The sequence below is a fragment of the Globicephala melas genome, chromosome 12, assembly GCF_963455315.2.
Source record: "Globicephala melas chromosome 12, mGloMel1.2, whole genome shotgun sequence".
Lineage (NCBI taxonomy): Eukaryota > Metazoa > Chordata > Mammalia > Artiodactyla > Delphinidae > Globicephala > Globicephala melas.
The window spans coordinates 68,079,379-68,107,253 of NC_083325.1; the positions used below are offsets into that span (position 1 = coordinate 68,079,379).

Sequence of the window (27,875 nt, forward strand, 5' to 3'; positions counted from 1 at the left end):
AGCTTAACATGAATATTACACATACACACACACACATACACACATACATATACATATATATATATTTACTTGCATATATACGCCTGTCCTATATCTATCTACCCCTTTACCTTATATACATACGGACTTGAATCCAAGTGCATTTTGGGAATCACACTTAAATTCCTTCTGCCATATGTGGCTCTGTCCCCTCAAATCACAAGTTCACCTCCCACTCCCCCAGGGCACCTCCTCCCATAGTCACTCCAACTTTGACACAGCTCCATCTTTCCTCAGATGTGCCTTTCATGGTCTCTAGCAGCGCGATGTTGCAGTAACTTGTCAATTAGCTTTCAGCCTTGGAAGAAGCCTAATAGAGCATTTGTACCACAGGGTGACCCACTACTTCAGTGGGGAAAGAAACCCATCATTTCAGTGGACCACTGCTTAAGATGGATAAACTGAAATCTGTCTGCCAGGAGGCTCTCTCGACAGCCCTTCTTTACCAAGTAACTCTATAACGAGGGCAGTAAAACACAGAGAACAAGATGCTTTCGACACCAGCAGGCTACATATAGCCTGCTTCACTCATCAACATCCAAATCATGGTGTATAATCACACCTGCATGGGAAGCTGTGTTAACAGTCAGTGGGATCAATGTTCAGAGAGATCTCTAGGTCTTGCCTCCTTCCATGGAGACATCTTGTCTACCTGACTTCCATGCTGTCTGCAGATGTGGAACTGCTGGTCCCACTGAGGATTTCCTCTCATTGGAAAAGGAAAAGTCCCTGCCTCTTCCCTATGACAGCATGCAAAGTAACACATGCATAGCTGTGAATGTGTGTATGCAAAATATAGAGATTAGTGGTCTTCAAATTCGAGCATGCATCAGAATCATCTGAGAGCTTGTTAAAACACAGATGGTTGGTTGCCACCCTCAGAGTTTCTGATTTAGTAGGTCTGGGGTGGGCCCAATCCTATGTGGTTAGAAGAACATTATCAAATCACAAAGCCAGCTGCACACATTAGCACACATCGACGGGGCCAAGCCTGAGAACTTTCAAATGACCTCTTCTCAAAGAAATGAGGCTCTGGGTAAAAAAGGCAACAAAATGGAAAATAAGACCTCCTCCCTTCAACTCTAGACGGTTTATTTTAGCTCCTGATGGCGACAGTCAATCACCGTATTCTTGTTGCCATGATGTGTAATACAGTGAATTCTGTGAACACTAACTGGTGTGTCAAGGCTAGGGGACATCTTTGAGGCTGGTAAAATGTGGAAGAGATGGATAGATTTGCTTTGAAAGCACATTGCAGTTTGCTAAAGGGGCAGCTGAAACTGGCCATTCCTGTCTCCTAAATTTGTAGCAGGCAGAAAGGAAACACACATATATGCGTGCACTCGTGTACGTCCACATCTACGCGTGTGTGTATACACGTGTAGATTGGTGGGTATGTTGGGAGGGGTGGTTTTCTGTTGGTCATTCTGTAAGGAACGGCCTGTAAGAGATAATAAACCAAATGAACCAAGTCTAGATGGGAGGAGTTTGACTCAGCTGGGATCTTATTCAAATAGAACCCAACACACATTTCATTGGTTTGACATTCTGGAGACCTTGATTTGAGCTTTGTTAATATTATCGTATATGATAAAGACACAGCCTGGAACCACAGCAAAGCACTTTAGCAATTGCTCTCCTTGGGGACAGAACTCTTTAGAGATAAGATTACATTTGTGTGGCTGATTAGCTAAACATTTTCTGGTACAAACTGTCCACCACCTTGAAAGCAGCTGATAAACACATCATTCACTCATCAAGATCTTTACAGAAGGGGCCTCTTATCAGAAGGCCATCCAAACTAAGATAAAAGATCATGAATAGACAGAAAATGGTTGACTAGAGTAGAGAAAGGGGAAACTGCCCGTTGGACATGAAAAGGAACAGCAGACTTGACGCTTGGGAGTTTTGTCTTGTGTAACCCAACAGCTTAAACCTGGGGCCATAACCTGAAAAACCAACTTTCTCTCGACTGCCAGCTACGGCTGCCCAACCCTTTTGCTCTCAGATTTTAGGGACTTATATAAGGACTTCTGCAATGGTGGGAAACTGCTGGCACAGGTCGGGCCTTGTTTCTGTCTTTGAAGTGCGTTGGCATAAGTTTATGTGCCTCGCACACAGTAGGAGCTCGAGAAATGTGTTCAGTTGAATTAAAGGCTAAGGAAGAGGCTCTGTGTCAGAGACTGCAGCTCTCAGTGCTTTAAATGGCGGGAACTGCAGGGAAGGGAAATACATTCATCTGAGTGTCTTGAGGGTGAGTTTGAACTTGTCCAGTAGGCTGGTCACGCCGAGGGGACAGGCAGGCTGTTATATTCCCTGTGGGGCGTCACTACTTCCTAGTCACAGGCTAGGTTAGGCCACAAGACTCATGAGCAGGTGGTGACTATAGAGACGGTTTCAGGACGTGCACTGGACAGTACACAGCTGATTCACAATGAAGTGAAACTCCTAGTGGTCACCCAGTGCCTGTAACCTGGGCATTTTTCATAGCAGCGCTTGAATAGCTCATTTTAGCCAAATGGGTAAAATAAATCACATCAGGGACTTAGAAAGGAATCAATAGCTTAAAATAAGTGAACTGTTCTAATTGATACTACTGGTGACAGTGGCACAGAATTAGCTTGGTGGACTCCTATTTTCAAATACTATGAATTTTCCCCTCTGCAAGGAAGGAGCAGCTTGACTTCAAGATAGCCAGCTTCAATGGACAGGCGATGAGCCCTGTGCCCTCTGGCTCTTTATGGCCACTCTTCTGTTTACAAAATGCTACTCCTTTCCTCACTGGGAAAACCTTAAGTCATCTACCAGGCCCAGCATGTTATTCTTAGTTATCCCAACTATGTTAGGGACAGGGCCGTGAAGTAATATAAAATGATGTAAGTACTTATGAAGTTATAAAGTTCACAGGAGGTAGCACTCAGTAAATTGCATGTATGCACTGACCAGAAGGGAAAAATTGGAAGCACGCACGTGTGCATTCATTTATTCATGCTACCAAATAGCGACTGGTAATAACAATTACTTACATCAGCTCTATATATCCCATCCCAAGCCCCATAGATCAGTAGGAGAGGTTCATCACCTGTGGGCTCTGAATGGTGTGAGGGTGGGGCACCCGGGCTGCCAGGGGCTGGGACCTGTTGATGGAAGCAGTATCTTATTTTGAAATTATCACTTCTCCTTAGCTAGGTGTAGCTGTGGGTTGGTTTGAGAGAGACACTAGAAAAGGGGACTACAAAGAAGATTTTTGAAAACAACTCTGAAGATAAAACAGTTATTTTATAAGAGAGTCTTAGTGAAAAGTTGTCCTAACGGAAGGCATTTTGGTCCACTTGGTTTTTAAGATCGTTTTCAACTCTGGGAATTTCTGATTTGCGGAAGTAGGAATACTCCATAATTAAGATGAGTTCACCAACCATCATCAGGCTCCTACCATGTGCTGAGTCACTGCGGTTGTAAAGATAAGATGACCTGCTCTTACAAGTACGTATCAGAGGCCTTCATCTCAATTAGAAATTGCCAACATGATCTCCAGAAGAGTGAACGACCTCACCAGTACAACGATCATCAAGGGTAATAATGACGTGACCCTGTGCTAAGTCTTTTTCCCACCCTGACAGCCACAAGTATGATTAAAATGTCCAATCATAGATCAAGCGCAGTAGTGAAATGTGTTTTTTGTTTTTGTCCAGTTAGTTGTTGCCATTTTTCTAAAGACACTTTTCAGAGGGACTCAGAGGCGCAGGCCCAACGTTAGCCCACGAGGGCTGCCACCCAGTTGGCCAATGCTAATGTTTTGGTCCCAGGCCCGCTTGGTTAGATCAAGGAGGCATAAATCTATCCATCTGCTTATCCAAACAGCTTCTGTCACCAGAGTGTCTAAGATCTCAAGGCCTTGAGATTTCTTCTGCTTACATATTCAAGTGCCAATAAACAAGATAACCTTCAGGGTCAAGGAATAAAGAAGAGATTCACATTTTATTTGACTTTCAGATGTTCAGATATGCTCTGATGGATTGGTTGGTTATCACTGTCATGATGGGAACATAATCTAGACAAGACTGCAAAATCTTTACACATCATCCTTTCAGAATGATAAGATTAAAAGAGGATGGATATCATTTCACTGTAAAGAGTACGGCTATTAAAACATTCAAATTCCCCCTTCCTCTCTCTATACATACATACATCTTTGAGGTTTTGCTGTTGGAGGGCCTACATATGAAGCTAACAATTTGTTTCTGCTAGTGAAGTTCTGCTAGTAAACTAACCAATACGAAGGGGCTGTCAGTAAGTACGGGGGGAAAAAGTCTAAAGACTAAGTGTGTGTGTGTAAGACTTTTTTTAAAAAGACTTTTACCTTATTTATTTATTTTTTGGCTGCGTTGGGTCTTTGTTGCTACGTGCGGGCCTTCTCTAGTTGAGGTGTGTGGGCTTCTCATTGCGGTGGCTTCTCTTGTTTTGAAGCACAGGCTCTAGGCACGTGGGCTTCAGTAGCTGTGGCACACAGCCTCACGGGCTCTAGAGCGCAGGCTCAGTAGTTGTGGCACACGGGCTTAGTTGGTCTGTGGCATGTGGGATCTTCCTGGACCAGGACTCAAACCCATGTCCCCTGCATTGGCAGGGGGATTCTTTTTTTTTTTCCTTTTTCTTTTTCTTTTTTTTTTTTTTTTTTGCGATACGCGGGCCTCTCATTGTTGTGGCTTCTCCTGTTGCGGAGCACAGGCTCCAGACACGCAGGATCAGCGGCCATGGCTCACGGGCCCAGCCGCTCCACGGCATGTGGGATCTTCCCAGACCGGGGCACGAACCCATGTCCCCTGCATCGGCAGGCAGACTCTCAACCACTGCGCCACCAGGGAAGACCTGTAAGACTTTTATCACCTATTCCATTATTCTGCAACTTAGTCAAGAACACCGAAGTTTTGGTGAGAAGATTTTTAACTTACTTGCCTGTCATTTGACTAGATTTGAGCGTGTAGAGCTAAGACAGGCATGAAGGGCGGGCTGACACTTAAACTTGTTCTACTAATACTCAGCAAAAGGAGACAAAGTGACTACAAAGATTTGCACACTGCGACATCTTCAAACTTCACTTTCCATCCTGGCAGGCACATAAGAGGCATTCAACAATCATCTAATAGATGAGTGAACAAGTGAACGAATCAATGAACAAATGAGTCACCCTCCAGGACCAAGCATGAGAACCTATCGCATTGTTGCAGAAACGCTCCTGGGTTGAGGTTGTGAGTCACGTGGGCCACCACACGGCTCTCCCGTGACCTCCCATGATCACGTGCACAGAGCCATCACTCAGAGGTTGGCTCACCTGGAGGAAAAGTTTCAGCCCTTAGGCAGCCCCTCTTTGGGAAGGTCTCTGCCTAGAATGTTCCATGAGCCTCATTTTCATGGCCCAGCACCAGTCATCTTGGAAACACAGAGAAGTAGTGAAAATGGCACGTTTGTAAGATGGCTTTCCAGTGTTTGAGTGCACTCTGCATATGGCTCTGACCGGGAGCTTGGACTGGTTATTTTTGCTTCCTGCTTAAAGGTAGTTTTATGTTTCAGAGAATAAGTTCACCTCATCGAGGCTTCCCAGCGGGGACAATGACATCAGCTCACTCACCTGACACTGGGCCCTTTGCAGAGCATGGCCTGGCACACAGTTAATGCTCAATAAATGCTTTCGATAATGTTATCATATTTTAGTTAAAGAATACTCAAACACAGGCATGAACTTACAAGTATACATACAGAGCTGTATGGCCTTGAAAACTTCTCAGGTGTATCTCAGATTGTGTAGAAAGCCCTGTCATCTTAAGGCTGCTCTTACATTGATGGTTTTAGACCTCAGATGACTTTAAAAATCACTTGACTCAAGCCGTGTACCTGATGTGGGAATCGTGTCAGAGGGATCCTTGTCAGGACACCTGATTTCCGTTCCATCTCTCACCTAAAATGAGACACATGGAGAAATAAGAAGAAATGGATCTTGCAACCTAAGAAACTGGGTGAGAAGTGGGCCTCTATTTTGGAAGATATCACTTAGTACAGAAACCTAAGCATCATGTAGGATTTCTCCCTCTCCTTCAACACTCACATCTGAGCGTCCACAACACCCTTTCCAGATGTTCCCAAGCCGGCCCCCCTTTCCTAGTCCCTCAGCCTCAGGCTAAGTTCAGGCCTTGTTCCTTCTTCCTGGAACATGGCCCTGTTCACCATCATCACTGCTGCCGGCCTGTGGGCTTCCTCCCCAGCCTTCTGAATCCATTCAGAGGACTCTTTCTCTCTCAATATAAAAATCACTCCCTTGCCCAAATTCTCAGTGAAAGCAGGAATTTTCATCCATTTTGCTTCTTGTATGTCCAGAGCCTAGAAGGCTGCACAGTAGATGCTCAATAAACACTTGTTGGTTGAATAAGCATATTTCCACTCTGTGCTAACATCAGCATAAAGTCCACCCTCCTCAGCACGGGGTAGGAAGCCCCCAACATTCCAGACCTGACTCTCTGTCCCTCCACATCTTCGTCCGAACACCTACGTCTGCTCTTTCTTTCCCTTTCCTTCCCTCTGTTTCCCTCACTCCCACCCACCTGGCTTGACTTTTGTCATCCTCAGGCTGAGGTCATGGGTACTCTTGGGGAAGGCTTCTCAACTCTCTCCTGCCTGTCATTTGTTCTTCCGCTGTGTTCCCAGAATACCCCGTGGAAGCCTTACGGCACTTTTTACATTGTGCTATCACTGCTGGTTGACTCCACTAGACTGGGTTCCTTGGGACAAGCAACGTATTTGTGTTTGTATCTCCTATGCCTGGTCCCCGTCCACCCACCCACCTGTCCACCCATTTGGTTATTCGGCTAATAGTGACTAGGTACCTGCTCTGAGTCACTGCCCCCATGGAGCATGCATCCTAATGGTACACAGCTGGTATTCAGTAAACGCATCCTGAAGATATGCATTGCTCCCTCTACTATAAAACTCATGGCATGTCAGATACTGTTATATGTGCCTTATACTTAATAACTTATTACAATTTAATAGCTCTATTAGGTAGCACTATGACCTATCACCATTTCCCAGATTTGAAAAACTAAGGCACAGAGAGGTTAAGTCCCCCTGACACAGAGCCAGTAAGTGCAAGAGTCTGGATTTGAACCCCGAGCCAGCGCTCTCAAATTGCGGCACCACGGTGCCTCTCAGATGTATCCTTACTGCTGTGATATTAGTTAGAAAGCACGGGACAAGCTGATACATCAAGTCTTTTACGCCGTATCTCTTGGGCTTTGTGGTGCAGGCCCAGGCCATCAGCTTTGCCTACACCCCTGGGAGTAAACCGCACCCTCTTTTATCCAATAGGGAGGCAGGGGCGGTGCTGGGACCACCACCAAATTTGTCTCAACCCATATTGGTCCCCAATCCTCTGAGAAGGAGACAACCTTCAAGTGTTTCTTGCATCCTCAGAGGAGTGTGGAGTGCCCTATCTAATCTTGACAGGAAGTATCAGAAAGAGACTCATGAGATAAGTCATAAGCAAGACATGTGTGAGGCAGGCCCCTAAGGTGTGGCCGACAGCTGAGGCCTTCCGGTCTCCATGCTGACAGCTTTCAGACTTCACCCCATTTCCCTGCCTTTTCTGGACTTTCTCTTCAGATTAAGGGCTCAGATGAGTTTTCAAAGACTTGTCAGAGATTTGGGGAGGGCCTGAAATTCTTGTCTCGCATCAAAATAGACGGGGAACAGGTAGTGCTGAGCCCCCCAACACACCCCGTGAAGCCATGGGATGCTGGTTGCCGAGGCCGTTTTAAAGACGGAGCTGGAGGGCAGCCCTGCGTCAAGCACCAAGGGGACAGCCACGCATGTGCTCCTTCACTCTTCTCCAACCTACCCATGGGGTCCAGGACACAAAGAACTGCCCTGGAAGACTTCAAAAAGACTCAGCAAGGTACGGCCCCTGGTTCATTTGCATGTTTGTCAATCACAGAAAAACCTCCCCGTACCTCAAACTTCGCCTGGGATTTCTGCAACCTGGGCGGGTAGTTGCTGTTCCTGTAGGTGAACAGATAGGGATTCTCCTGCAGAGAAAGGCATGCGTTGTAACCACGATCCGCATCCTGTAATCATCAGCTTTCATCACCCAGCAATGCCTTTGGCCAATCTGAAACATTCATACCATCCTTTAAAGGATGGGAGAAACATTCTCTGGCTTTTCTTCTCTGGACTGCTCATTAGTTCCCTGAGGGAGTTCATTAACATTTTGAAATTTCCCATTTGCAGCAGTCAGCATCTTTTGCTCTCTACCCGAGGTCCATGCCAACAGGCAAAGTAGGTATATTTCCATGAAAAGAGAACCTAATCTTAAGTTTCCCGAGAGCCAAGGCAAAGAGGAAAAGAGGGTGAATTATACGGTTCTTACAGCCTGGTAACAAAAACGTACCAATTCATCAAGAAAGCCAAAAATCTGACTAGCATTAAGTGATAAAAAAGAATTCTGTTCATTTACATTCAGCTATTTTTTCATTAATTTATTCAGCAACGTTAATTCTACACCTACTATATATTAGGCACATACTTAAGATACCCGTCTTAGCATTTGGGGCCGTGTGAGCTGTGCCTTTGTTCCTAGGCCCTCTACAAGCACGGAAGGGGCCTCACTTCTGTTAAAACAGCTCTCCTGGCCCACAGGTATAAACCTTAGGTGTGCCCAGGCCCAGAAGAACAGACCCGAGACTCTAACGGGCTAATGTCTCAACCAGGTAAGACCCACGTCGCAGCAAAGCCCCCTGCTTTGTGACCCCGCCTTTCTCCCCAGCTCAGCAGGAGGTGCCGCCCCCCGGCCCCCCGCCCCCTCCAGTCCTCGCCTACCTGAGAGGGACATTTCACTGGCCGCCTCTCTTTGGCACCGAATGGCTCATCTTTCTGTCCTGCTGGCTCCATCTAGGAAAGAAGGTGATGTTCAGAACAGAAAAGTCTTACACGGGTGGCAGCATCCTAGGGTACTACCACTGAGAAAGGCTCATTAGCTCAGTGTTTCTCAGAGTGTGACCCTGGGCGGGCAGCATCAGCGTCACCTGGGAACACGTTAGAAATGGCAAATTCCCAGCCCGCAACTCTGGGGTGGGGTCCAGCTCCCTGTGCTTTATCAAGCCCTCCAGGGATTCTGACGCGCGCTCAAGGTGAGGGCCCACTGCGGGAGAGGAACCACTGATTCCCAGCCCACCCCTCCTGCTACAGGGGAAAGTGAACACCAGGGAGGTTGAGCTGACACAAGGACATGGATGTCCAGATTCAACCAAATCGCTCTCACGGGGTCACCGGCTACCTGATCACCAGGAGCCGGTTATTAGCTTGATGTCGCATCCCCCTCCTTGCTGCCCTGCTGCTGGCCGGCTCCCTGATTAAATTTCCCTCAGGGAGGAGAGTAGGAATGGGAAGGAAGGGCAAATAAATGGCTCTCGTGTAAACCAGCAGGGAATGAATGAAACCCTCTGTCACCTGGCAAGCCCCATGTCTTTACCTGGGACACAGAGGTACAGTGACATGGGACATAGCACGGCTCCACGCTAACAACTAGAGTGTCTAGCCATTCAGGAACAGTGATAGTGGTACCAGTGGCTGATAGAGGCAGCTACTTAAATGATAACTGAAGCCTATCTAACAACATAGACAAAAAGTGTATGGTGTACCCACCAGAGAAAGCAGCAGAGGATCGGCTCAGGTAAAGACATCGGAGGGGAGATAGAAAAATGAAGGCAGTTGGAGAATTCAACGGAGCAAGGATTTTAAGTTCCTTCTGTTATTTTTAAATGTTCATTATACATTTGTAAACACTTAACAGAAAAATACAGTGGTTTTGAGAGATCACAGATTTTCTCTTGCACGCACCGTCTTCTACTGTTTGGGGACCTCGTGTTTGCTGTCAGCCCTGCTGCCCAGAGGAGCTGGGCTCCTAGGTCACCCGGTCCCTCCTCTCCCCTCCGCTCCCCTCCCACAGACCTTGACGGGGGACAAAAGTGCAGGAGGCTACAGGATGGAGCCCCCCTATCTGGCTCAGTCACGGGCTCTGCCATCTTCCACGAGCCCTTTAGATTCCTCAGCAATATCTTGCCCCGGCATCTGTGCCCAGCAAACAAGAAGCAGGGGAAGAACTTTATCTTCTCAGGTAAACTTCCTTCACCCAAACGGACAGGGTCAGATAAGAGGGTGTAAATAACCTTCTGTAAAACGAGTGGCAGCCTTTTGCTCAGGGGCTGGAGGAGGAACTGCACTCCCCATCTCCTTCCAGTTTTATTCTGATGGTGGACACTCCTAAGTATGGGATTCCAACCCAGAACTTTCAGGGCCGCCCTGAAAGGGAGTGTTCAGTGGGCCTGAGTCGGTGGCCCAATGTCGAAGTGGCCTGAGTTCTCTTCTCCAATCTTTCAAGAATTTAATCAATAATAGAATCTGGAAAGAAATGTTGAGAAAGCCACGTTGTGATAATTTTAGTCGAATGGATATAACAGAACCTAATTTTTTAAGGACGCCAAAGGAAAATTCATAGGTTTTCCCAATAAATCCATTTGCACTAAGAACCTTGTCCTAAATGTCTCTTTATCAGTCACCTACGTCCTTCCTGCTGCCATTAATCCCCTTTACACACGCTCTGACCCTCCATCCTCAGGATGGAAAATGACTCGGCTAGATCAAATGACCCTTTGCGTGTCCCTCCATCCACCGCCCTGCACCGCACGTGCCCGTACACACCCTGGGGACGCTGGTCCTGTTCTCTTACTCCACCCTTCAGCCCTTTAATTGCTCGCATCTCTTCTGCACAGCCTCCCTGTCCCCGAGATGAACTGGAGCGTGGCAGGGGTGGCGGGATGACCTTTGACGTGCTCTCAAGAGTCCCGCTTGACTGTGAGCCCTTCTCACCTCGCCCTGCGCCTCTGGCGCTAGCGCAGGGCTGGGAATAAGGTGGGGGGCCGTGACTGCTAGACCTGGCAATTGAGTCCCCACAGGTGGGTCTCATCAACACTACTGTTACATAAGAATCATCAGAAGTTATTGAGGAGGCAGGACGGGCCCAGGGAATGAATTACATCCCAAACACAAAACCCTCCTCTGCTGCATGCCAGGAGCTCCGCTTCCGTCTGGGTGGCTCATGCAGCCAGGCGTGTTTCCGAAGCAGGGCCGCTCACGATGACTGCGTGCGTGTGTGGGGGGTTTTCCTTCACTGGCCCTCAGAGCTTACGCGCACCTCGGGACTTGGCCCGGGGAGCAGACACTGTGTAGCCCTGCACAGTCGCCACCATCGCTGTGTCCTAGGTCGAGGCCAAGCAGAGAAGCGGTAGAAGCTGGGCCCCTCTGGTCACAGCGATTCTGCTGGTCCCTCTCTGCTCCCCATGTAAGAGGGTGGCCCTCACTCGGGGCTCTTGTGTGTCTGCAAATGTGGGCATGACGGACGTAGCTGTCTTTTACCTCTGTAGTCGCAGTTAAGCCCAACACCACAGAGGCACACAGAGGTGGAGGCAGGGAGGCTCCTGGACTCCCCATGTCCCTGGGAGGACACAGGAGGGAACCCAAGGGTGAACTGCTCCTATATTTCCCAAGGTCCTCTGAGGCTGGCAAATAGAGAAAATGGGGCCCAGAAAGACCACGTGACTCACCTCAAGAAACAACCAAATGCACAGCTGGACTCAGAACCCAGGTTTTCTGGCTCCTCACCCAGTGCCCTTTCCCCTAACCTGTTACCTTCGTAATTTCTCATAAATTAACCTGCAGGAGCTGTCCATGCGCTCGGGAGCCATGGGATGGTCTGGCATTTTGCCAGAGAGGAAGCCAGGGGACGCGCTTCCCTCCTTGTTGGCTCGGCTACAGGGACCTCGAGGCCTCTCCCTGGGAAAGGACTGCCGGTTCGTTGGGCAGGTAACTGCCCACCTAGGAAAGCTGCCTCCTCCCCAAAGCCCCTGGGACACCTACTGGGTCCCAGACCTTTGGCCTTGAGCGTGAGACCTTCTGCTCCCCTCTGGGCACCTGCCCATCCTCGCCCTCGAGCGGGTTTCAGGGCGCTGTGCGCGCCGTGCGCCTGTCTGATTGCACAGGGCACTTCATTCATTCGTGGGGCCTCCTTATCCCGTTCCTCTCCCACCACCCCTTGCTAGTGCATTTTATTCTGTTCACACAGCTCCTCTCGCCTGGGAATGCCAGCCCCACCTCCTCTGACATATTTCCCCCCAGCCCATGCCGACAAAGCCGATTCCAGTCCCACCCTCGGGGGGCTGTCCTGGCCTCTTGCCCATATCCCTTTTGGGTGCTCTGTCCAGGGCATGACCCTGTTCCTGCTGTGCCCTTCCAGCTATTCGCTGGGCCATTTGGTGTGTCTCCTGTATCTTCCCTGGACCCAGCATAGGGTAGGCACCCTCTAGGCTTTCTTTCATTGCTTGGGAGAAAGGTAACAGAGGAGGAGAGAGGTTTGGCCGAGCTGGAAGAATCAGCCCTCCTCCCCCAGAGAGAGGGTGGAGGGAGATGAACAGCAAAGTGGTTTTCTGGGGCCTGACCGCTCAGGGGTCAGGCCCACCAACAAGGGTCCTCGTTCAAAGAAATCAAATGGCTTCTCCGAAGGCTAGTGTGACTCCGTCAGTCCGGGCTGCCTGGGCTGGCCCCTGCCCTCCCTGCTGTCTCACTGGCCACTGCGCACCCAACTACAGCTGCTCACAGGACTCAGCACAGCACCTCAGTCTGAGGAGATGGAGAGAAATTTTTCTAATGCAAGGAAGAAGAAAACCAGGTTGCCGTCCCTGGAATTCTAGGACAGTTTGGATGGGAAAAAAATAAATGGCAAAATCAGGTCTCTGTCTGGTGCTCTGGAGAGGTTCAAAGTTTAATGGAACATTCCATCCACTGACTAATCCCAGATAGCCCCGGGGGACCTTCAGAGTCTGGGGGAAGCCCGTCACAGGTCACAGTCAGAGTAAGAAGGGCCACCCAGGGTGAATACTCGCTGTGGGCCGGGAGGGAGCTGTACACTCTCCACGTGTTGGCTCGGGGGTTTTGCAGAAAGTGAGCTGAGACCCTAAGTTCACACAGCTCGTGAGAGCTTTGAACCCAGGTCTTCATCACTCCACACTCACCCCAGGCACCACCCTGGGCATTGGAAACTTAAGTGTAAAATGAGGGAGAGCTGGGCCAGGTTGCTACGTGAGCCTTCTCCCTAGTGCCCCACTCCAAGTGAGGTCTCCCAGACAGATGCCAAGGAAACGTTCCTGCATCCGGGAAGAGCAGGACTGAGGCTGCCCAAGGAGCCGTGCTCACTGTCAGGGCTGCAGCCCAGCTTCCAGGAAGAGGAGGTGAAACTCCCAGGTGGTCCCAGATGGGCTGTCACTGGATGTGGGAGGGACCCCTGATGGCCCAGAATCATCATCTTGGGGTCCTGCTGGTGTCCCTCAACCCCTCCATCAGAGCGGTGAGCAGATGGGGCACGACGGCAGAGGCCCTGCTTCTCCTTCCATAGACTAAACCCCAGGCTGGCAGGGCAGCGCCCCGGGACCCCCAGCCACTCACCATGCTGTTCCAGAGAGTCAAGGCGAGGACGGTGGGATCCTGGAGTGGTCGCTCCCCCTGAAAGAGAACCAAATGAGAGGTCCCGTGTGCCCCCGGGGCTGGGACAGCCCTGCCGCGCACTCTGAAGCTCTCCCGGCAGAGATGGGGGTCCTGATGCACTCAGATTCTATCTCTCAGTCCCTCCCCATCAATAATGGCAGGGACTTACAGGCTAGGAGGTGAGGGCCTGTAGGGGCGCGTCTCACGTCTGGCTGCTCCTCCGCATTGTGGGGTTGTACACACTGAACTCAACAGCAGAAGGAGGTGACAGGGAAGTGATTCAGGTATGGTCTGAGTAGGAGGGGGGGACGGGAACTAATATTCCTCCTCCTACTAAACCACTATTTAAACATCACTGAAGTCCCGGAGGGACACAATGACTCCAATGGCAGGAGCCAGGAGCCTGGAGGGAGGGGCTGTCCCAGATGTACAGTGCTGAAGCCCCACAGGTGTAGAGACCTTGCTGAGCTGAGCACGTGTGCACCCACCACAGCGCTTGTGGTCTGCAGGACCCCCAGGGGGAAGGGGCGTTTGCCCAGTGACCTGGGTGAGGAAACAACTCAAAGTGCCCTCCCTTGCAGGGATAGATGTGGAGGAGCCTTCAGGGGGAGGAGTGCAGTGTGGGGCCTGGAAATTCCATCCTGAATAGTCACCATAGCTGAGAGACACTGCGGGCTTCCCAGAGCCAGGCGCTGCTCTAAGTTCCTCACATGTATTTAATCACCCTGACAACCACTCTAGCAGGCGGAATGTTAATAATGGCCCTGATTTCACAGATGAGGAAACAAGACACAGAGAGTTCAAACAACTTGCCCAAGGTCACACAGCCGGCCCATTCCAAAGCCAGAAGCCGTCTGGCTGGAGCCCATGCTCTTTACCTCTGGGCGGCTCTGCCTCTCGGAACCTTCCTCACGGGGCTATCCAACCTCACGGGGAAGTTGTCCAAAAAGTATAAGAGAACACTGCAGCATTTCCCCCTGAGACTACACATCCTGGGCTCGGTGAAGCTCAACTGTGTTGGGGCATCTGCAGAGGAGAGGGCAGGGGAGGGGGAGGGAGAGGGAGAGGGTGTGGGCCAGGCCCTCACTCACCGAGGGTGGTGGCAGGGTTCCCTCGTAGAAGAAAGGCTGGAAAACCACTGCGAAGGACGTCTGCTCGTTGTACTTGCTGGAGGCCAGGAGCTGTTCCCAGGTTTCCTGAAGAAAGGAGTACCAGCGAGGCTCAGCCTGCCCCATCCTCACACCAGGGAGTTCCCAGCAGCCCCCCGGTCAGAATCACCCACCCATGCTATTCTGAATCACATGCTATTGGGAAGCTCCCTCTCATCTCACACTTCAGGGCCCTTTGATTAACTAAACCAGGTTTTCATTTTCCTCTGACGTCCAGCATCAGGTAAGACCCGAGAACTGTTCTCTGGGAGCTCGAGAAGTATACGCCAGCCCAGTATGTAGCTAGGGTCCCCACTCTCTCTTCAAGGGCTGAGTTCTGTACAGGGATGTGCTATTAACCACTCAAAAAATGTCATTTCCAAAGCAAGAGAAATGACATACAGCTTCATATGGAAAACTTCTTATACAAAACTGCCTCTTAAATAAAAATCATCATGTTAACGCATGTCAGTGGGAACCGTGCTTTGCACGGTTTGCTGGTGGGGATGGAGGCTTCCGCTGAGCCACGCACACTGTCTTGGGATCTCTCCTGTAAACTAGATGCACATCTTCAGGAGCCAGACCGTAGTCCAGGCTGCAGTCTGTGCAAGCCTAGTCCAGGCAAACCCGTCCACCAGCCACAGATGCAGTGGCAGAAGGGCGATGATGACCAAAAGCATCTTGGAACGACCTGCAAAATCCTTCAGCATCTTTTACCGTAGGTACCACCACCACCCTCCACTTGCATCCACTCTCCCCGCAACCAGTACGGCAGTTCCCATTTTACGTGCTGGAAGATCAAGTCAGCACCTGGAAGCGACGCAAGAGTAGCTGCTGTCGTTCGCTCCTGACTCAGTTTTGACTTCAGCTGGTGGGGTCCTACGTCAGCAAACGTGCACCCTAATTGTTCCCACCATCCCTGTTCTCATGACCACCTGCCCCTGTGAGCCAACAGGCAGTGTCCCAGAGTGCACTCACCTGATAGGCCCACTGGGTCGCAACCCTGGACAGCCGCGAGGTCTCCCCTGAGCACCTGCAGGGCTCGGCCGTGGGACTGCAGGTTAAAACAAGCAGGAAGTGAGCATGGATGCCGTGTGGGGCCGTTTAGACTCCCTCTTGGAGGAAGGTGGGGCTGGGGGCACTGGGAGTTGCTTTGGGAGCCGGGGGAAGGGGAAGCTGGAAGTCTTAGATGGCCCAGGAGAAGGAAGGAAGGAAGTACACATTGGGGAGAAAAAAGGGTACGTTATGGAGCTTCCCTGGTGGCGCAGTGGTTGAGAGTCCGCCTGCCGATGCAGGGGACACGGGTTCGTGCCCCGGTCCGGGAAGATCCCACATGTCACGGAGTGGCTGGGCCCGTGAGCCATGGCCGCTGAGCCTGCGCGTCCGGAGCCTGTGCTCCGCAACGGCAGAGGCCACAACAGTGAGAGGCCCGCGTACCGCAAAAAAAAAAAAAAAAAAAAAAAAAAAAAAAAAAAAAAAGGGTATGTTATGGAGACGCTGCCTCTCACTTCATCTCCTGATGCACCGCTTCCCTCACTGCTCCTCCCCCAGAAACCCACCTCCTGTTCTCCCCTCCCCTACTCTGAGCCACCGTTCCTTCAGCTTTCTTCCTCTTCAAACCCCCCTATCCTCTCTGCACTGTCCTCTCCTTTCCGTTGCCACCACCTACAACGCCCCTGATCTGACTTTATCCAGCCAGAAATCTCAGGATCTGGGCTCAGAAAGTTTAAATTATCTGAAAAATCTCAGAAATACATGGGAATCAAGTTGTGTGAAAATAAAATACAATTAGACTAAATTGTCTTTCCAATTTCTGGAAATAATACTTCTTGGCTAATAGCTGTTTTGCCCAAGCTGGTTTTTAAACTCTCAAGTCACCCTGGTGGGGCTGGGGCACCTGTCACTACGTCAACCAGGCTGCATATTTCATCCTTTAACTCAGTCCCCAAAACAATGCGGCAGAGGGCCCCTTCCGCAGCCTGACTCTGCCCCCGCTGGCTGTGGAATCTCACACACGTCGCTTTGTCTCTCTCCCACTCCACACCTTGGATCAGCTGATGCACGTGAAGTGCCCCACGCGGTGGTGCCTGGCGCGTGGCACCGGTCGACAAATGCTGGTCCCTTTTCACTTCCCTTTTTACCTGAGCGGAGTCCCCTGATGCCAGTGCGAGCCCCTCAGAACCCCGGAGAGATCCACCAGGTTCACAAACGCTTTGGGGACCTAGGGGGATACGAGGGGCAAGATGAGCATTTGCAAAGTCGCTGCCGCTGCCCTGCGGCCTCTCTGGAACCCCTGGTTTGAGCCTAGTTTGGGGTCTGGTTGAGCACGATGGGACTCTCCTTGGTTAAACAGGCAGGCCCTCTGGGACGTGGTTGGCTGGGGTCAGTTCAAAGCTGTCAGCTCTGTCGGCTGCGCCATCCAGAAATGGGTCATTCACCGCCCCTCACGGTGGGCAGGGCACCTCCCCAACACAGGGCAGCAGGACCCAGTGGTAATGGGACTGGGGACCCTCTTCCTCCCTAGGGAAAGGCGGGGAAGGTGAGAACCCAGAGCTCCCCTGGGATTTCCAGGACCTGCAGTGCTCACACTAATCACTTAGGGAAGCCTTGAGAGTTCTCAAGGTCCCTGCAGGCTCCAGGCCATCACTGCCCCAGACACAATCAGAAACGGGCCTCAGGAAGGAGCGGGTCACAGAGACCCCAGGGGGGAACAGGGCTGTATCCTCCCTCCTCCTCAGGGGGCGCTCTTAGTAATATCCTTTGCAAGAGTGAAGAGGTCTATCTGTGACCCGTGTTTCCATCAAAAGCACTCCAGAGCCTTCCCTTTCCCTGGGGTCTTGGTCTCCCTCCTGGGAGTCCATTTTCCCGTCCTGGTGGAGGCCATTCGAAAGAAACCAGAACGTGTCCCCCCATCCCACGGAAGGGCAGCTTCTCCTGGCTGCTGCAGGTGCCCGTGAGGGAGCTCCGGGCGCGTGGTCCCACCAAGCTGAGGGAGCTGCCAACCTCACCTCCTGATGCAGGCAGTCCAGCATTCTCGTCAGCTGGTCCATGCTGCTCGTCACGTGTCTTTGCTGTGGAAGGAGAAATGTTCTGAGTGTGGGTGGGGACGGGGGACACGGGGCAGAGAGGCCCAGGCTCACGCTGGCCTGTCCCTTCCCCTCCCCAACCCCCCATCCCCCCTCGACAGAGATGATAGTAACAAAAGCCCCATCTAGACCCCAGTTTCCCACACACAAGTGTAGAGTTCCCAGAGCTTCCTGGGATTTTTGTCCATTCTCTGACTTCCCCAACACATCACCCACCAGGAAAAAAGTAAACTCTCCCAAATGAGAAGTTCTGTGTCAGGGAAGGGCAAACCCAAGGCCAAGGCAATTCTAAAGCTCACATGAGGGACATGAGACCAGATTTATTCCCAAAGACTGATGGAACCACTTTGACCTGAAGAAAATCAGGTCCAAAGGGGGAACGCTTGGATTTAAGGACCCAGATGAACCTCAAAACTTCCACATGGCACTCTTATCAGACCTTTCCCTGCCACATCTGCCCTAAGAAAAGGGCTCCTGTCACTGAGTATTTAAAGACACCTTCTTCCCACCCAATTCCTTGCAGGTAATGAAAATAAACAAATGAGAGCACTTCAAAAAACAACCCGGGTTTACCTCTTCAGTGTAAAAACAAAACAAAACAAAAATAAACTTTGCAACAAGACAGATTCCTAAGCTGCTTGCAAACCTGCTGTCCCCTGAGGCGACTTGGCTCAGACAGGAAGACAAAGCAGGCCTAGCAGCCGTTCTGTTTCCTGGGGGGGACACAGGTGGTGACTCTGGAGACAGCTGCCCATCAGTCGGGCTGGGACCGCGTGGAGGGCGGCCTCCCGCTCCTGTGTCCCCACTTTGGTGCCAGGCTGTCCTCTGGAAGCCAGTCCAGCCCAATCTGCTGCCGTAGCCAGCAACAAAGCCTCCTGTCTCATTTTTTCTCTCCCTGAGCAAGACATTAAGCATCACACTTTCCCTTCTTAGGAGTCATAGGAACTTCGGTCCAGAAAGGGCCTCACTGCCTGAATCATATGCAGGGCATCCCTCTTTCCTCGGGGAATCCCTGTATGCGTCTCCTCAGACTGCAAACCCTGATTTAGAAACCTCTTAGTCAAGGTGCTGATTCACTGCTACAGAGTGAATCAGGGCCCACCTAGGCTTTCCAGGTATTGAATGGTTGTCCTTGGGGCACCAACTGTCCCTGATCCTTAGTGGAAGACATGATGCTCCTATAAAATGTCCCCTGCCTAGAAGGTCACACGTGATAAACTCCTCCATAACTCGAAGTCAGGAAAAAGCTTATTTCTTCAAAGGAACTTACACATTTCCATATTTTGCCCCCAGAATCAGAAGAATGCTCTGTTATCAAACATGTGCCTGCAACCAGACTTAACTTTTTCTACCAAGTTATTTATCTGGGATTTATTCCAAGAAGTAAGATTATTCAGTCAAAAGACACAAACACTTTTAGGTTTCTTGAGTCATACTGCCAGCGTGTCCTCCAAAATGTTGACACCTGTTTCTAAAGGCATCTGCAAGGAATGAATGGGTATATTTTTGAAACCAAGTGTCATCCATTAGATACCTTAAACTACAACTTGCTTAATAAATAATGAACTGTAACCTGCCTTCACTGATCAAGTTCCCTTAATTGTTTTTATAAAAACTTGCATGTTCTCCAAGCATTCCATGGCCTAAATAAGATGTTTGCCCTAGTTGTGTTTCAGGAACTTGGAGTCGGCTGTTCACTGGCTCAAGCTCCAACTGGACAAGACTGGTTGAGGCCTCCAACTGGGCATGTGTTGAGTGTCCCATCAGTGACCTTCTGATGTCAGAGGGCCCAGAACTCCACCTTCAGAACATGCTAACGCTACCATTTTCTGAACATGCATCCCATGAAGAAGCATGTGTCCCCTTGAAGAAGCATGTAGCTTAGCTGCACCTGCTCAGAACGATTACCTCACCTTTTTCTTCTCTCCAATCACCTATCCCCCACATTCCCCATGCCTCGGACTGCCCTGCTTCTTTATCCCATAAATATCCCGAGGCGGATTTGAGATTTGTTCTCGCATCTCCTCACTTGGCTGCCTGGTGAATAAATCCTTTCTTTCTGCAAACCTCAGTGTCCCAGCATTTGGCCTGTCATGCATGGGGCAGAGAAACTTGATTCAGTAACAGATTTTTGCAGTGTTAGGTTTTTTGTTTTTCTTTTCCTTTATTTTTTCTCTTCTTGCAATTTTGTTCTCACTCCATATAACTAGACTTTAACTGGAGAGCAGTAAGCAAGAGTCCAGACCCTAAAAGCATCCCTGCGTCACTGCTATGAGCCAGGTTACTAGTTAGCTCTGAAGCACCTGCCTTTGAATTGCTGCATCCACCATAGCAGCCCTGAAGAAGCACCATCACTGCCTAATGAATGGTTCCTGGTCTTACTCTCTTATGGCTTTGGTCTTAAGAAATCCCTAAAGAACACATGTGGACACAAGCCCTTGTCTGTTCCCCATGAAAGGAGCCCAAAGGTCTCTTAGGGGAGGAAAATTCCAGGTCCTAAGTAGGGCAGGACCGGAGTTTAACATTTCTTCTTAACAATAAAATACCTTTTTCTCACATGAACTATTTCAGGAAACCTGCCATATGTATGCCACAGTTAAAGGCAGAGCTGCTCTGTGAGGTCGGGTGGAAGCCTGGAGCCCACAGTCTCATAGCACCTCCTGCAGCCCCTGGGACTCTGCAGAGCAACCCCTGAGGGAGAGGCCATGCCTGGGATGTGCTTTGGGGATGCAGAAGTGCTGTGTAAGAGCTTCTCAGATGGGGGATCCTGGTTAGCTGTGGCCAGAAGCGCCACCAGGGAGACTAGGAGGTGAGGGCTGGGTCTGGGCTGCAGAAGCAAGAGTGCAAGAGTGAAGGGAGGAACCAGCCAGCCCAGGCCAAGGAGGTCGAGAGCCAGAACAATGAGCCACAATGTCCTTTGGGGGAAATGGAAGTGCAGGTGGGATTTATTCTAGGCTCCAAAGCCTCGGTGGTCTTTGGGCAAAAGGAAAATCAAGACGGAAGGAAAAACGCAATACAGTGGGAATACGAGTGGATGATAGTAAACATCGCTTCAGTGAGTTCAGTTTACAGAGATTAAGTCACTGGTATGTAGCCATTTAGAAATCAGGAGTGGAGCATGGCTACTTTTGTCATATGTTTACAACCAATTAAAAGTGTGAGGTTCTAAGTGTGAATAAACTTAATCCACATGTATCAACATGACTAGATCCTGAGGGAATTTCACATGCTGACAAAAAATCATTGGCTTTGATAACAACAAGTGTTGGAAAGGTTGTAGGTAATGGGTGCACTCAGACACTGGTGAGAATATGTGATATTGTCATTTGTAATACGAGGTATATATTTGGTTTTCGTCCCCTTTTGCGGCACAGAGCTCATAAACCATTGGAATTTCCTAAGTGATGAGAGCATAAAAGTGTATTTTGCTGTGTTAATGAGGTGACTTTGGAACTACACCTAAGGATGGGGGCTGGTTGCCAGGAGAACCAACCCTGGGATCAGAGAGTTGGAATTTTCAGTCCCCCTGCCCACGACCGCCACCCAACCTGGGGCTGGAAGTTGAATCAGTTGCTGTTGGCCAATGATTTAGTCAATCCTGACTATGTAACGAAGCTCCATAAAAGCGCAGAAGGATGGGTTCAGAGAGCTCCCCTGCTGGTGGCCACCTGCAGGTGCTGGGAGAGTGGCCCACCTGGAGAGAGCACGGAAGCTTCTCACTCTTTCCCCATACCTTGCACTATGCATTTCTTCCATCTGGCTGTTCCTGAATTATATCCTTTTATAATCAACCAAGAACCTAGTAAGTAAAATGTCTCCCTGGGTTCTGTGAGCCACTCTAGAAAATTAATTGAACTCAAGGAGGGGCTTGTTGGAACCTCCAATCTATAGCCAGTTGGGCAGAAGCTCAGGTGACAACCTGGACTTGGGATTGGCAACTGAAATGGGGGCTGGGGACAATCTTGCAGGACTGAGCTCCTAACCTGTGGGATCTGATACTGTCTGCAGGCAGATCGTGTCAGAATTGAGCTGAATTGTAGGACACCCAGCCGGTGTCTGAGAATTGCTTGGTGGCGTGGAAAAGCCCCTTATATGTGGGGATTGGTCCCAGGATGTTAGAATATAAAGGTGTTCAGCTCCTTTGGAGGGCAATTAGGCAGCCCTTTAAGACTTAAAGTGTATGTATCTGATGACCAGCAATTCTGTGTTTACGAATCTACTCAAGGCACTTTCTTCAAACTGCTTTGATCATGACCCACAGTGTGAGATATGTTTCACATCACAACCCGGTACACACATATCTATATATAAATGAAGCAAAAATAATCACGAACCAACACTTACCTTACTACATGCAATGAACTCTAATATTTTATAGTTGATCCTAGTCTATTTCTTTTTTTATAATTTTTGGTTGTAATCTTTTAAACTGATTTTTGACCCACTAATATACTTCAATCTATAATCTGAAATATAATAAATTACACTGTAATTGAATACAATGAAATATAATCACTGTATTTAGAAAACCACCATGTTCAAGTAAATGAACAAGATTGTTTATATTAGTGGAAAACTAGAAACACCTAAATGGCCATCAATACAGAAATAGTGAAATAAAATGTAGTAAATGTACACGTGGGATACTATTTAGCAAGTAACAGGAATAAACTCAATCCATATGTATCAACATGACTGGATCTCAAAAACACTTGATTAGTGAAAAAAACTGTTCAGTGGTACATACGATATAATACTATTTATGTTAAATCTCTCTCTTATATACACACACATAAAGGAATACTAGGATTTACAAATATGCAAAAAGTTTGGAAATAAAAAGAGAGAGGATTGGAGGTGGTGGCTAAAGGGTATTTTCGCTTTAACTATAATGTTTCATTTTTTAAAAGAAGAAAGCATCTGTGCATTGCTTGTGTAACTAAAATTTAATAAAAATAAATAGTGCATAAATGGACACGCACACAGGAATACATCATGCATGTATTCAAGAATGCATGTAATGTACTGAAGGAATAAATACACGAAAGAATGCAAGAATTCACATAGGAATGCTCGAACACAAGATAAAATACATGGAAGAAATCATGAATGAGTGTAAGTATCAATGAATACATTCAAATATTAAAAAAATCAAACAAATGCTAGCATGAACAAACTCATCATCAGTACAATAATGTGTGCCTGCATGTAAGAAGAGAGAATGAATTGATGCACGAATAGATAACTTATGGATGGATGGATGGATCGTTGCGTGGATATATAGAGGAATGCAGCCATGCCTAAATGCTTGTTTGAGCATTTCAATGCATGAATGTGTAAATTCACGAGTAAATGTTGGTGTGCAAAATGGCCAAAGTGCAGGGGGTGGTGCAGACAATAAACAGGGCATGGAAATTTCCCTTGGTATGGGAGAAAACAGAGGTGAAGTAGAATAAGCTTCAAGATCTATATGCCACAAACCCAGGAGATCTGCAGGAACATTGTTTAACAAGAGCTGATTAGGGAAGGTGGGCTTCTGTCAGCATTCTCCCAGCGCCTAACATCACTAAAGGGAGGGGATTCTGGTGGTGGAGCAGGGGCCATGGGGCATTTGGAGGAAGGCAAGAGTACGTATTCGGGAGAGGGGCACAGAAAAGAAGAGGACAGCATCTCAAGAAACTTCACCCTTGCCTGTGCCATGGCCTGGTGGAGGCCCTGGAAGGCTGCCGAAAGGACAGTGGGCAGGTGTTTGAACTGCCGTAAGTGGCAGGGCCAGCTGGGTGGCAATGAGGCTTCAGGCTCCAGAAGGGTCACCTGTATGCCATTTACGTCACCATGGCCTAGGCCTCTAAGCCACCCTCTCACTTTCAGTTGATCCTAACCTGGACACTTGCCAATAAAGACTTAAGTCATAGTCAGTCACCCACCTAAATATCTTAAAAGTCACATGTTTCATATCTCATTCCTGGCAACGCCAAAGAGCCTGGAAGATACAGTCTACCTAATAAACAACTAGACAACTTCCCACTAAAACTAGGGTTCACGGTGAGCTAGAGTTCAAGAGGTGTTATCAAAAGTACTGCTTTATTTCCTAAGTTCAGCATTCAAATGAAATCAGAGTTAAAAGAGGCAAAATGATTTTTGAACTAGGAAGCGGATTTTCCTCAGGTGCAGAATGACCATTGACTCAGCTTATCTATACCATGGTTTCCTTTTCCTGAATGGTAAGGATGGTAAGTTAAAAATACCTCTCCCTCAATATGTTTCCTTGAGCCCTTAGATATCTGTCTGTCTCTCTACCTGCCTGCCTGCCCTAACTCTGAAACAGGTGCTATCAGGCCCAGCCTTCCAGATGTAATCAGGCAGGTTTAGTTCCTTCTGCACCCACCCCAGCATCTGCAATCCCTCTGCCTCCCAGCCTGTGGTTTACCTGTTGGGCGGAGGGACACAGGTGACACTGGCTAGTGTTACTGAAGAACACGGTGATGAGCTTCCAGTCATTCTGAAAGTCAAGTTGCTGGAAGAGAGGACAATAGCATCAAAAAGAGACGGTGGTGAAACCTGAAGCCAAGAGAACTGCTTTCTTTGCGTGTCTTTCCATTTCATACACCACCCCCATAAAACCATATGTATGGATTTTTTTCCCCCAAAAGGAGGTGTATATGGTGGGAATTTAAAGTGGTATAAACTGCTCTACGAGGCAGTTTGGCAAAACTTATCAAAACCTTTTTTTTTTTTTTTAAAGGGCTTACCATTCAATCCAAGCCTTGTTCATAAGAGTCAAAAATTGGAAACAATGTAAATGTCTAAAACAGAGGACTGCTGTGTAAGTTGTGGAATGCTCATAAGACAAAACACCATGCAGTTGTTAAAACGATGCTGGAAAACGTAATTATTGTCATGGGAAATAGGATACCGAGAAAAGCAGATTATAAAAAGTCTCTACATCTAGTAACGTCCCTATTTTATAAAAACAGATAAACGTGCTTGGAAAAAATGTGGAAGGGAGTGTACACCAAGCTGGGAACAGTAATTCTCTCTGGGCATCATGTTTAAGGATGATTTTAATATTCTTCTGTTTGTGTTTTCTGATCTTTCTCTAATGAACACGGGTTACGTGGAACAAAAAATAAACTTCTGTTTTTTAAGAGGCAGCATGGTGTACTTGAGGGGCGTTGGATAAGAATGAGGCACTTTAGATTTTAGCTTTTAACCTGCTGAGTGAACTCGGACGGGTCACAAGACTTTTTGGGACTTCAGTTTCCTCATCTGTAAAATGACAGGATTGGATTCAAGACCTCCTAGCCATTTTCCAGAATGTTACGACCATTCCAGAAATTCAGGAAGTCTCTTGGGAGGAGGAAACCAACGTTTTACAGCATCACTCCTGTAATTGTCCCTGTCCTTGTATAACCTGGAATGACCTGGCTTGAACACCTGAACTCTTTAATGAATGCGTGACTGGCCTTCAAAGTGGTTTCCCTTGGTTCCAGGGGTCCAGGCTGAGACCCTGGTTAGAGCCAGCTTGGTAGCAAGGCTTGCCTTGATTTGATACTTGTTCATAAGGAGAGCACAAAAGATTAGAGCTGGCTAATTACGAGTCCATATGTGAGTTTCTGAGTAAAGAGTGTCTGAACTGCTAGAAGAGTGGAGACCAGGGCCCCAGCATGTATGTTACAGAAACCTCCACCCAAGAACTAAAATGGGTATCGTAATTAATAACGACAGCAGTGGCCACTTCAGTGACCATGACAGCTGCAGGCTTGCACTGAGCACTGCCTCTGTGTGTGCCAGGCACATCCAACACCTCATTGAATCCACCCTAAGCCCTGTGCTGCAGGTCATTTTATTACTCGCATTTCTTAAGTGGGAAAACTGAGGCTAGGAGAGGTTAAGCGCCTTACCCAACGTCACACAGCTAATAGGTGGAAATTCAGGATTCCCACTCAAACTGGTCTCCCTCTGGAACCCAAGCTGTCAACCATCTTGCTGAGCAGGAAGTTACTTAGCCCACCTGCTGACTTTCGGCAGGACCACATTGGGAACATGAGAAGTAGCCCTGGATTTTGCTGGCCTCCAGAGAATCACCAGGGGAAAGGCAGTCTTGGAGGGCCCAGGCCACACTGGTTGCCTAGTTCAGGGCATGATAACCCGGGGGCGTCAGCTGCCTGATTGCCTCTCAGCAAACACAGATGGCCCCCAACAGAGCCGGATGGATTCTTACCTGGTTCTCTTTCATGTTCCTCACCAGCTCTTTTGCCTGAATCCACAAGTCTCTGCACAGAGGGAGGGAAGCAGAGAGAAAACTCAGTTAAATACCACTTTGTTGAGGGCCGGAAGCTTGCCCCTTGCCTCAGCCCACAGGCCAGTCTCTGAGTTGGAAGCTGCACTACACCACTCCTGGGCTCTGGAGGGCAGACATTGACCTGATTTTTTAAGTTAGGCCCATCAAACAGACTAAAATCAGCGCAGGAGATAAGCTCCGGCTTTAACACAGATCTCTAGTTTTAAGCCTCTGACTCTTCCAGCCCGCCACCCCAAATCCTCCCATCTAGAAACCCAGGACTGACGGGAGTGCACAACCCTGCAAAGTGTCAGAAAAAGAGCTTACTCGGCACCGTTATGGGGTACCACTCCCTTCCCAGGGCTGCAGATGGGCCTCAGGACAGATGGATTGAAGTGTCTGATGACATCTGAAAGGACTAAAGAGAGAGCTGGTTTGAGGCTGTGGTCTCGGCATGCGGAGGTCACCTGTAAAGAGTGACCCCCTTTGGGGTGAGGTACCAGGGTCATTGCCCCTGTTCCGAAGCATGACCTGCCTTGGGCTGTGAGGTCAACCTCGTAGCAGGGCCCTAGAAGTAAAGGGAGCTGAAAAAAGAAAGCATTGGTCAGGTGCTAGGCCAGGCCAAGCGCTAAGCACTTAGGTGTGTGTGAAGGAATCCTGAGGCTGGGGGAAGCCAAGCTAGCTCCCCGAGGTCTCAGGGCTGCCTGAGGCGGCTGGGATCTGAGCCTGAGCTCTCGGATACCAAAGCTCTTCACTGTCCTGTGCTACTGACTCGTTCGGGAAAGTGTACTGGGACAGGGACCCAGGCAGGCTGCCTTCCCGCCACCCTCCCTCCTCCTGAGAGCGACAGCAGGGTGGGAGATCTCCGGGGAACACGCAGAAAACTCGTCCCAGAGCTGACAGCCAGAGGACCGCTAAAAATAGTGCTGTCAGGAGCAGCTAGGCTGCGTCTTGCTCCCCAGAGAGGAGAGGGCAGAGTGGGGAGAGTGTCACGGCAGGGAGGTTGCACTGCCCCGCCCCAGTCCCCCTTGCTTTTTGCCCCCGTCCGCGAGTGCCTGGGGCTCTGTGGGACGGGAATCCAGGAGGCGGCTTTAGAGGGGCCGCCTTTGAAGGGAGCTGACACAGTGCAGGCAGCAGATGGGGACCCTCCCACCACCTGGGCCATCAGTACCCTCTCACCTGTCAATCAGATCCTGGAGGGCTGCATAGCAGGCCTCAGCCTCTCCTGCTGGATGGTGAGGGCTGAAGGCAGGACGAGTCCCTTATTTATCCCAAGCCTTGCAGGGAGCCTCGTCATTCCAGGCCCTCGGTGAAATTCACTGGCTGAACTGACAGGATACCAGCTACCTCACGCGTCCTCACGCTCTGCTCGGTGTCAGCTCAGTAGAGCATCTGCATTGCTGCCCGAGTCTCCTCACTCTAATTATGGAGTGAAAAGTGGTGTCCCTGCTCTCAACCTGTGAGCACCAAGCATAGGTGACTCTATCCACCAGGCTAATTCAGCCGACGTTAAGGGACTCAGGGGTTCCAGGATGACTTAATCTACTTGCAAGGGACCTCTGATGTTAAGTGAAAAAAACCAGGTTAGAGATAGCATATTCCTAGGCACATTCATATATAAAAAGGTCAAAATGTTAACAATGATTATGTCTAGATAGCAGGATTACAGTTGGTTTTCATTCTTCTCATTTCATTTCCCTGAATCCAACTGAGATATTTATTTTGTAAGGAAGGGAATTA

At 49.1% G+C, this 27,875-nt stretch overlaps 1 protein-coding gene across 2 annotated transcripts in view; it reads right to left on the reverse strand.

Annotated features, from left to right (window-relative positions):
• The window catches only part of PLB1 (phospholipase B1), a 189,032-nt gene that overhangs the window by 67,344 nt on the left and 93,813 nt on the right, over positions 1–27,875 (reverse strand). Inside the window, exons 11-21 of one of the 2 annotated variants that reach the window (XM_060309527.1) lie at positions 26,463–26,553; positions 26,076–26,127; positions 24,282–24,368; positions 17,774–17,836; positions 16,907–16,986; positions 15,744–15,819; positions 14,709–14,813; positions 13,579–13,635; positions 8,902–8,973; positions 8,037–8,111; positions 5,929–5,992 (exon numbers count right to left, since the gene is read on the reverse strand). In XM_060309527.1, coding sequence (XP_060165510.1) covers positions 5,929–5,992; positions 8,037–8,111; positions 8,902–8,973; positions 13,579–13,635; positions 14,709–14,813; positions 15,744–15,819; positions 16,907–16,986; positions 17,774–17,836; positions 24,282–24,368; positions 26,076–26,127; positions 26,463–26,553 — 822 coding nt within the window. Of the gene's footprint in view, positions 1–5,928; positions 5,993–8,036; positions 8,112–8,901; positions 8,974–9,726; positions 9,910–13,578; positions 13,636–14,708; positions 14,814–15,743; positions 15,820–16,906; positions 16,987–17,773; positions 17,837–24,281; positions 24,369–26,075; positions 26,128–26,462; positions 26,554–27,875 lie in introns of those variants that run through there. The other variant, XM_070046869.1, reaches the window with a different exon arrangement.